Raw genomic sequence first — 10,035 nt, 5'->3', positions numbered from 1 at the left:
TGTGTGTGTGTGTGTGTGTGTAGGCAGGCCTGAGTGTAGAATCAGGCTTAAGTAAACATTTGGCCACAGCCTTGTGTATGGCGTTCTAATTAAAGTGGACAACTTCCTACTAATTAGTAAAACACTCCTTGAGCTTTAAAGGGAAAACCCAAAGGGCACGGTATCCCGAGGGCCCTTTGAAATATGCACAGGAAAAAATTAATAACTTGGCTATCCAACATCAAGCAGGGAAATAATTGGGGTTTTTTGTTTTTTTGTCCTGGTTTTTGACTCTCACTACATGTAGTTTTATCAGGTCAAGGTAACAAGAATGTGATAGCAGGGAGGTTTTTACCCGTCGGACAGCAGAGGGCAGCATAACAGTGTGAGATGCTTTCAGTTATTGTAATGAATATAGCAGATTTCATCACATTTTTTAGAATATGTCTGCGTTTTGAAAGTAAAGACAGATACACATACCAGAATAAAAGTGGCATGTTTATGTGTTTCCAGTGAAAACTGCATTTTGTATCATAAATTAACCAGTAATCTGCAAGATTAATAACCTGTTTTTCTCCAATTGTTTTTGGGTTTGTTTGTTTTGTTTGTTTGTTTCATTTTTTTATAATACTAAAATATAATTTTCTCTGCTGCTATGAGACTTTGTAGTATTTTTTAATCTTTCTCAGTCCAGACAGCCTGGTTTACAATGGCTGATAAAGTACAAAGACTGCTCTTCTCCCCCCCTTCCAAATCTCAGAGAGTGGCATTCTTCACATTCCTCACTGTTTTCTTTCAAAAGTATAAGTCTTCACACTTAATAACTATTGCTAATCAATACATTGATTTAGAAACCTACAGATGACATTTTACTTCTATTTATTGCATGTTTTTATTCACTAAAATGCTCCAGGTTTTGTTTGTAAGATGTATTCATTGTCAGAACAGCCACTGGGTGGCACAGTCGCCGCAGCTCATTCCTAAAGTCTTTTATTCAGTCTTTCTGGAGTCGCAGTGCTTTTTACTGTACATGACTGCATACTGAAGCACAGATTTCAAAATGTATAAATATGCATAGTAAAAGAAAAATATATACAATGTGCATGAAATGCATTTGTATTAAAACAACAAAAAATAAATACAACCAATGCTGATAACATGCCAAAATACATCATATACAACAATAAAAATACAAAATTATACAACAACTAAAAAAAAAAAAACAGGCGAAAAACAATTCACATCAGTCATATATATCATTTTTTTATTGTTTTGTATTGATGGGTTTTGTGTTGTGGACTAATTCCTTCTGCTTGATTTGATTTTGATTTAAGTTTGGCAGTCAGTCTGATATTTGAAAAATAAAAAACATGGTAAAACTATCATGTAAGAAGTTAACACAAATTAAGACTTCATGCTACAACAGGCTACTGCGCCTTTCAAACACTGGCAAGTACAGTCTTAGCTATTACAGCAGCTAAAATGGTCTCTGCCATTTTAGCACTCAACACTTGGTTGAGGGGAACATGACTCATCACCTTCCTTCAGCCTCATACCCAAACTGTCGTGGTGTTCGCTGAAGGTTTTTCCTGCAACAGACAAGATAGTTAACATCATTGTTCTTATCATCAGAATTTAAAGTCTCATCTATTTATAAAATACTCTGATATTGATATTTACCTTCTGCTGTTGGATATACACCACAGCATCGTGGACGGTGACAAAGATATGTTGTGGATTCATGTATTTCATCAGCCCACTGGACGTTAGGATCTTTAAAACACTCTCTGTGCACAGAGAACAAGCGGTCAGCATGTCTACTCTCTCTAGAAAATATTAAAGCTTCTACATAAAAGTTTGCACAGAATAAAACAGAAAGAACACAATTAGGAATAAAATATTTGGGGTACATGGGCCTCACCATTGCAGTTAGCCAAATATACATGAACTCCAACTTTCTGGCACTCAGTACACATCTAAAGGGGGAAAAGCAATAAATTGCACTGATTACAATGCATCAAGAAATAAGGAAAAGCCTATACGGTGACATGGTGTAATTCAGGCTCAATGTTTTCAATTAGGTCTTACTTTCACCGACTAACCTGTGTCAGGAGTCTTGCTCCAGCAACATCAACAAATATCACGCTGCTGCAATCGATTAACACTGCCTGGTCATAGCTTTCAGATGTTTCTGCAGAAAAAATGTATTCATTTGAAAGTTCAAACTATTTGCAATACAAGAACGTCTTCAGAAAATGTTAATATGGTGTGAAAAAGTCTCTTGATATTTTTTTTTAAATTCATGAAATAGCAGTTGTATTTAGAATTGTTTACTCAGCATGCACTTATACAAAGTCATTGCTTACCTGATTTGAAGAACTCATTTTCTGAGGAAAACGATGTGTTTGCAATCCCTCTTTCCTACAAAAAAACACAGGGGGAAGCGGAAAGTTACTGAAGTATTTTGTATTTTTACCATGTATGTGTACTCTATTTTTTTTTTATATTTTGTGACTCAGATTAACGAGGAATAGCAATAATCATACCACAGTGCTGACAGTGGTCTCCCTCTCCCGTTTCTCCAGGGCTTTTATGGCCTTCTCCCGCCTGCGGATCTTCTCTGGTGTCAGGCCCAGCAGCCTAATCATTTCCTCCCTGAAGAAGCTACGGTTGCCATAGTAAATGGGCCCGTTGTAAGTCAGGATTTTCACTCCAGGCACTTCGTAGCACTGTAAGAAAAATAGAAATGCATCACCTGTATTCTTGGATATTCATACTGCAAATCCACATGCAAATTTGACGAGATATTGACAGGGTGAGAGAAAGTTTGTATATTTCTGGAGCTGGTTGCTCATTTTCATATTTCAAAGAAGAGAAGTAACCCTCGCTCACCTTGTTATGGTTCTCCAGAGGTCTGTAAATTTCTGTGTTGCTGGCCCGACCAAGCACTGAACAACCAGCCCTGTTAAATCATAAACTTTAAATTAATATAAGAAGTTATGATAGACCACATATGCTACTTACATACATGAAGTATGATGTTTGTGTTTATGTGAGTTTTATTTTTAACCTTCCAGATGTGCACATTTTCCCTTATAAGTCCTTTTGCTGGATTGCACTGTGGTATTTGTGCAGAGGGAATGGAAAATGTACCTTTGTGTGCGGCAGATGACAGTCATCATAGAGAAGACCACCCCGATAGCCAGGCCAAGGTCCACATTGAGTATCACCACAGAGAGCCAAGTTACAAGCCAAACCATCTACACACAAACAGAGACACAATAATGCATTGTCTTGTCAGGATATAACAATTAACAATGGATGCCTGTCAGCGTAAATTATGATTAATTCTAGCCTAGCAATTAATGCGAAGGTGCAAGGATCAAGCAATTTATGTGATGTGCTCCCCGTGTTCCAGTAGGTCAGGATTCCAGGGTCCTGATTAATGCTTCTTGGCGTCAGGCAGTGTTTATTTCAAAAAGTCTGGCAACTGATGATGCCGCACTTATTGTTTAAAGACAGTACAGGTGACATCAATTTGTCAAATGAACTTGGAATAATTGAGTGTTAGTATTACAAAGTATGGAAGACGTGCATGGAAAAATATTCACAGCATTTCTTTAAATGGCACATACTTTGACACAGTTCAAAGCTGGAGATACTGTTATCCTGCATGATTAAATTAAACATTATAATATACTTCACCCCACCTGTGTAAAATGTTCACTAGACCAAGGAAATCTGTGTCACTAATTCTTAAAGTTACATTAGTTGCTGCACTAATTACTTAGAAGTCTGGATGACAGCTATGAGGCCAGTCTTCTATCTCCACACTGCCAGCAAGAACTTCTGCTGCAATTCTGGAAATTTGAGGAAAAACCTCAAATTGCTTTTGTTTTTTTTATCATAAACAAACAAAAGCAGGTTATGGTTGAAAAAGAAATCCTACTGATGATGTAGAGCAGGGATGCCAAGCTCATTTTACATTACACTTTGATCTCATGTGGGCCGGACCAGCGAAATAGTCCTTTCTGGCAGCGTACAGAAGTTTATCTATATATTTAATCCCTGAGATAGCTAATTATATGTCTATTTGCAGTGTTTTAAAATAAATAAAGATTCTGGCTGCATTAAATAATCATTCTTCTGTTTTCTGGTATTTATTTGTCTTCATAGGTGAGAAACACTTATGTTATAGCTTGCTTTTGAGTGGCCTTACAAAGTCAATTTTACTGATTCTCCACAGGTCAGGTAAGTCTTGGAACTGCAGGAACATCTGTCTGAGGCTGGTAACATTGATGCATGCCAGGACTGCCTGCAGACACAGACAGAGGATAGGATAAGTGAACTTGCCCCCTCTCCTTCTCTAAAGGTTGTTGAGACACATATTTAAGCTCACCTTGGGTAGGAAGTAGAACAGTGGTCCAATTAGCAGAAGAACAATCAGGACAACAAGACTAGTGAACAACCCAGAGAGCTGCACGAATACACCAAAAGATACAAGGATTTCTATGTTAAATGTAAAATTAGCATTTTGTATTCTCTGTGCAGATTGTTTGGAAATTGAAGCATGTTTTTCTGCTCCTATTATAACATCAGTATAACATCAGGTGTCACATTTTCTGCTCCTTGGTGAGAACTCTTAGTGGAAACTGAATATCATGTATGCTACCTGTGTGTATCCTCCAGCACTCTCGAGTATATTAGTGGTGGCTAAAGTGGCTGAGCTAGGGAAGCAGGTAAAAAAGGATGACACTGTGTTGGAGATCCCATGAGCCAGCAGCTCCTGAAATAAAACACAGGTTCAGTCCAAATACCTGACAGATTTGCAAGAATCGAGCAGTGACATTCCTACATTTTACCTGGTTGGGGTGTATAGAATATCCATGTTTATCGGCATAAATCATTGCCAGTGAGACGGACACAGCATAGCCAACAAATGTTATGGCTATTGTGTCCCCAGCAATGGCAGGGAACATGTGAAAGGCAGGCAATTGTGGCCTCGGGAATCTGAAGACCACAAGATTTGTGAAAATTAGTCAGAGCACTTTTAACTACTGAATGAATCAGTCTTTTATTTTATTTTATTTTTAAATTTAAGTCTCAAAGCTTACCCAGCAGGGATATGGCCAACTATCTCAATGTTGTAAGTGGAGTCCAGTGAGCAGGCATAAGCCACACCTGTGGCAATAATCACCTGAAGCATAAAGTCAGAGTTACAACTGTAAATTATTAAATATATCTTTAGCGTTCACAAAGCTAGTTAACTAACCGTGAGGATCTCCACAGGGATAGGTGTTCGGAGGCGTTTCCTGAAACGCATGTTGAGCTCCTTAACTGGTACCAGGATGGCCAAACACACCAAAGAGATCAGCAGCTCCGCCATGTTAGTGTGAGGCAGGTTTTCCATCACTGATGCTAAAGTCTGAGCACACAAGACCGTGATAAGACTACAAAAAATAACTCTTTGCTCCAATGAGAACACTTCTTCTTCACCAAGAAGCACTGCTTTTTACCTTGAAGAGAGAGAAGGCCCCAGTGTGGCGAGGGAGCCGCAGGCCCAGCATGCTTTGCAGCTGTGAGATGGTGACATGGAAGGCGGCAGCACTGGTGAAGGCCTTAACAATTGGCTCAGATAGGTAGGTGGAGAGAAATCCCAGCTGAAGAGCAAACATGCAGAGCTGGGCGAAAAGAGTTTAATGTAACACTGTGAGTTTGATACACACATACACTATTATTTCACTTTATTGACTTTCTGTGTCTGTTTTACCATAATAATTCCTGAGAGAAGTGCTATAGCTGAGGCCACTCCAATTCTCTGGGCTTCAAAGTCACTCGCTTCAGAAGAACTTGAGTTAATCTCCAGAGGACTGGGAACCAGCTGCTCCACCACAGAGCCAGTCATCAAACTCACTACAGCAAAGGTCCCTGAAAAGAGGCCAAACATATCCATAAAGCAATATAAACGTAATCTGACTTTAATTCCAAGATATATGCTTCAAATCATTTAACCCTCACATACAGGTGGGGTAACATTGACCTGTTTTTCATAGCCTGAAATGTGATGACTTTTCCTAAAATTAACCAAAACACAAAAAAGGGAAATATATTATGTACAAGCTAGAAGATTCAGTATATTTAAGGCTTGGTCAAATTTGACCTGCATCCATTGAGACATTGGAAATGGTGTTTTTAGGGAATCTTCAAATTGTGAAACTGTCTGTGTGTATTTTTATGTGATACTGGTGGTTCAAGGGGGACATTGACTCTGTCCCAACAACTGCCTTTGTTCATCACATTTACCCAGGTTCCCCCAGTGTCAGACTCCAGCTGCTCTTTGAAACTGTGAAATAGGAAAACTGTGTAGCAGCGACCATTTAAGGTGCACAGAAGCCCAGAGGTCATTAAATCTGCAACTGCAAGCACGAGCAATGCCATAAAAGAATCTAATATATATTCTGAGATAAGTGAGATTACAACCAAGATCAATAGAACCATTGTGAGTTTCATATGATTATAAAATTTCAGTGAATGCACTCAGTAGTTTGCAATAAACAAAAGAGTTGTTTTTTAATAAATACTGATGATATAGATGGTAGTTATGATTGTAATGGCTTTTTAATTGTAATAGTTTTACATGGTTATATAGTAAATCCCAACAGCTCTAGAATGTTCTGGCCATATTCAAATAATTATTGCTGCTATAAAACAGGACATAAAAACAAACAAACAAACAAACAAACAAAAACACTCCACCTGCTCTCTGAAACATTAATAAAAGATTAAGGTTCCGTTTAATAATGACATGCAGGGTATTTTACAGAGATCTGTAGTTCGAGATTCAGTATAGACACTTATTACGTGGAAGTTCTTGACCTCATCAAAACTTACAGAGAGGGCATGAAATATGCACAGTATGTGAGGGTTACATCTGATCATGACTCTGCTGTTGTCCCAGATTATTGAATTTCATCTTATACACTTCTCTGTGAATAAACAGACACCCTGTGGACTAACATCTTACCTGTGGATACATGGCGACCCGTGCCAAAAAACATATAAAGGACAACAGGAAAGAAAGAGGTGTAAAGACCAAATATCGGAGCCACGGATGTGAGTAGAGCAAAGGCCATGCCTGTTTAGAGGGGGGGAAGAAGAAGGAGAGAAGGAAAGGACGGTTAATGGTGTGTTGCTTCTCTTTCATTTAGGAATTTACGATCTGTTCCTGTTCTTCACACTAAGGCGATGAAGGTGCAGTGTGACCAGATCAGACACCAACTATGTAAATGTACATTTAAGAAGTTTGAAGTTTACAGTTGAAACATTTTTGAAATACTTGTTCAAAATAAATTTATTTCAAAGTATCAGTATTAATAATGAACTATGTTTTGTCGTGAGATGCTTTTTTTGTTAATATTAAATTTTGGCAATGTAGGATTTTAATAAAATAAAAAAAATTAAAGTACGAGAGAAGCTCCAAGTAATTAATTCTAACGCAAACCTTTTTCTTTTTCTCGACGCAGTGTTCTCTCACCTTGAGGAATATGAAGAATACCGACTGTGAGTCCTGCTATGGTATCTCCTAGAATCCATTTCTTTAGCTTGTATCTTGGCAGCCAGCTGAAAATGGGCACTCTCTCCCTCAACAGGTGAAGGCAGGCTCGCTTTGAACACCTGCACCTCCCTGCGAGTTTTTCCCGGAGCCGCAAGCTTCCACTGGCGTTATCGTCAGAGCCGTAAGCCTGTTTGAATCGGTCCTCCGTGTAAATGCTCCTGTATACAGCAACAGAAGCGCTCATGTTGTCCCTGCAGAGATGACTAATGACACCGTGCAGCCGCAGCAGTTGACTCACTAGAGGTGTTGTCACTTATAATACATTTATAGTTGACTCTACTCTGACCTCAAGAGCCATTACATTTTCCTGTCAGACTCTAAGTAGCCAATGACATTGCTCATAGCTCTACTTTTTTTTCTTACAGTAATCAACAAGTTTTTTCACATCTTTGTCCAGCCTCAGAAATCATAAAGGTGTGCTGGTCGATTTCCCCCCCCGAGAGAAATCCTCTGGGTCCTACTGCTAAAAGTTTTTTTGTTTTTCCCCCAGCAGAAGACAGAAAGCCAGACATACAATCTTCCTGTCCTTCACTCTCAATACCTACTTCTAAACACACACACACACACACTCCTTCACACTGCACAGCTATGTGGGAGGTCAAAGGAGGCACAATTGATAAAGTCATACAATGTATAGCACTGTGAAACTCCTAAAGAGATCAAAGTAGTGTCGCTGGTGGAGCTGAGGTGTAACCTCAAACCATGTCTGTTAACGAGGAGTTCATTTCCGAGAAGGATAAATGTCTGTAGTGGAGGGGGTTGTTTAAACTGTGTAGCCATAAGGAAAAGAGTCTGCATGGTACATGAAACCTCTGTGAAACTCAATCTTACATGGCATCCTGGTTCATGGATCAAACCACACCTTGACTCTGATCACAGATTGTATGTGATGAGTGAGATCTTCTTTGTCAGACAGGAGCGAATACAAGGGAGCTTTGGATAAATACAAGATAAAACGGGACCTGTCTGTGTGTGTGTGTGTGTGTGTGTGTGTGTGTGTGTGTGTGTGTGTGTGTGTGTGTGTGTGTGTGTGTGTGTGTTAGCCTGCTGACCGTATTCTCTGCAAGACGCAACTTGGAAATCTAACCGTATAATCAAAACAGAAATGGCTTTACCGAATGTGTGAGCAAGGGCGAAGCAGAGGGAAATCACAGTCTCAAGAAAGGACTGGTCTGAATGGTGGAGATAAAACTAAGGAAATGGAGAATTTATCTTAAAAGCAAACCCAGTTTTGGGTGCTGTGAATGAATCTCTTCCGTCTCATGAATAAAGTCTCCCATTCTATGAGAAGCTACGTGAGGTAGGGAAGGCAACGCCACTGCTTTCTATTGTTGTACAAGGCAACACCCAGGGGTTTCGGCTTGAATGGACCCAGACCTTGGCTAGAAGGGCATCAAGTTTAAATTTGAAAATTCAAAATGTACTGTAACACACGCCCAAACATCAAAGATAACAAAGCATGAGCTACAAATGTTACTGACCATGAACCCACACGCACACTGTAATATCAATAATATAGAGCACCATACAGGTATAACAATACACTGTACAAGAACTATTATCCCAGTGTGATACCAGAGACAGGCGATCAAAATATTGTAATTATTAATGCTAAAGTTTCACTTACTTTTGAATGCTCAGTCCCAGATATTAAATCCCCCTAAAGAGCTGCAGTTCTATAAAAATATTATCTAATTTGCCTTTGCTCACACTTACTTTGCTCAGAATCAAAAAATGCTTTGTTGGTAGATGGTAGATTTCAGCCACTGAGTTCCATAAAGCAGTCAGATGTTTTGAAGGTCTTTAATCTGACACTCCGTTCAGCAAGGCAACACAACAATCACAAAATCGCATGTGCTGTGCCAGTGTGCCTGCACATGTGATGTGACAATAAAAGTGATTTGATTTGAAAACAACTTTGTCAGGTTTGGGAAAAGGTCAGAGTTAAATACGTACTTGGGGGTCAGGTGAGCTTCTAATTGCTTACAATAATTAACTTATCTATTTATAACTATTACTGCACAATGCAACCAAGCTATGAAGCTGCACACTTTGCTCTCGTAGATTTCATCACCACAGAGCATCAGACACATTACATGCAGTCATCTGAGTAATTCTTAAAATAAAACTAATCACTTTTAGAGTTTTCATGAAATCATTTTCATATGTCATGTCACCTCAGCCCAGGGGGTGTTAGGTAATCTCACATACGGCGACAAAGCTGGATCCAGGTCAAGTGATTTAATTCTGAGAAATCTTTCATTCTTATTACTGTGGTTCATTCTCATTTTTTTAAATGAAAACATTAGCTAATTTGAGCTAAAACTTCCCCATGTTGTTGTTATTCCCCACGAAAGAGAATTCACTGCTAACAATGCAAGGGGAGTCAGACAGGGTGTAGGTGAAAGGTCCAAGGATGTGTTGCAGATGCAAAGCGCTGC

At 39.0% G+C, this 10,035-nt stretch overlaps 1 protein-coding gene across 1 annotated transcript; it reads right to left on the bottom strand.

Annotated features, from left to right (window-relative positions):
• Positions 1 to 1,209: 1,209 nt before the first annotated feature.
• slc26a10 (solute carrier family 26 member 10) lies at positions 1,210 to 7,837 on the bottom strand. Its single transcript, XM_005732598.1, has 18 exons — positions 7,514 to 7,837; positions 7,004 to 7,114; positions 5,750 to 5,907; positions 5,496 to 5,660; positions 5,252 to 5,404; positions 5,094 to 5,176; positions 4,842 to 4,989; positions 4,652 to 4,765; positions 4,379 to 4,456; positions 4,199 to 4,294; positions 3,133 to 3,239; positions 2,872 to 2,941; positions 2,526 to 2,708; positions 2,346 to 2,400; positions 2,082 to 2,170; positions 1,901 to 1,955; positions 1,660 to 1,766; positions 1,210 to 1,568 (listed from the first exon to the last, which is right to left on the bottom strand). The coding sequence occupies exons 1-18, from the start codon at positions 7,776 to 7,778 to the stop codon at positions 1,530 to 1,532; spliced, it is 2,076 nt and encodes a 691-aa protein (XP_005732655.1). The 5' UTR covers positions 7,779 to 7,837; the 3' UTR covers positions 1,210 to 1,529.
• Positions 7,838 to 10,035: the final 2,198 nt, after the last annotated feature.

This window comes from Pundamilia nyererei, unplaced genomic scaffold, assembly GCF_000239375.1.
Source record: "Pundamilia nyererei isolate P.nyererei 1_Seehausen unplaced genomic scaffold, PunNye1.0 scaffold00047, whole genome shotgun sequence".
Classification (NCBI taxonomy): Eukaryota; Metazoa; Chordata; class Actinopteri; order Cichliformes; family Cichlidae; genus Pundamilia; species Pundamilia nyererei.
This window is presented reverse-complemented; position numbering and strand designations above follow the sequence as displayed.

Excerpts from the sequence above, each read along its gene's own strand:
- slc26a10 (XM_005732598.1), bottom strand. The coding sequence starts at position 7,778 with ATGAGCGCTTCTGTTGCTGTATACAGGAGCATTTACACGGAGGACCGA. Across the intron at positions 4,766-4,841 it reads ATTCTATACACCCCAACCAG|GAGCTGCTGGCTCATGGGAT; the intron begins GTAAAATGTAGG and ends GTTTTATTTCAG. Across the intron at positions 1,569-1,659 it reads TGTATATCCAACAGCAGAAG|GAAAAACCTTCAGCGAACAC; the intron begins GTAAATATCAAT and ends TGTCTGTTGCAG.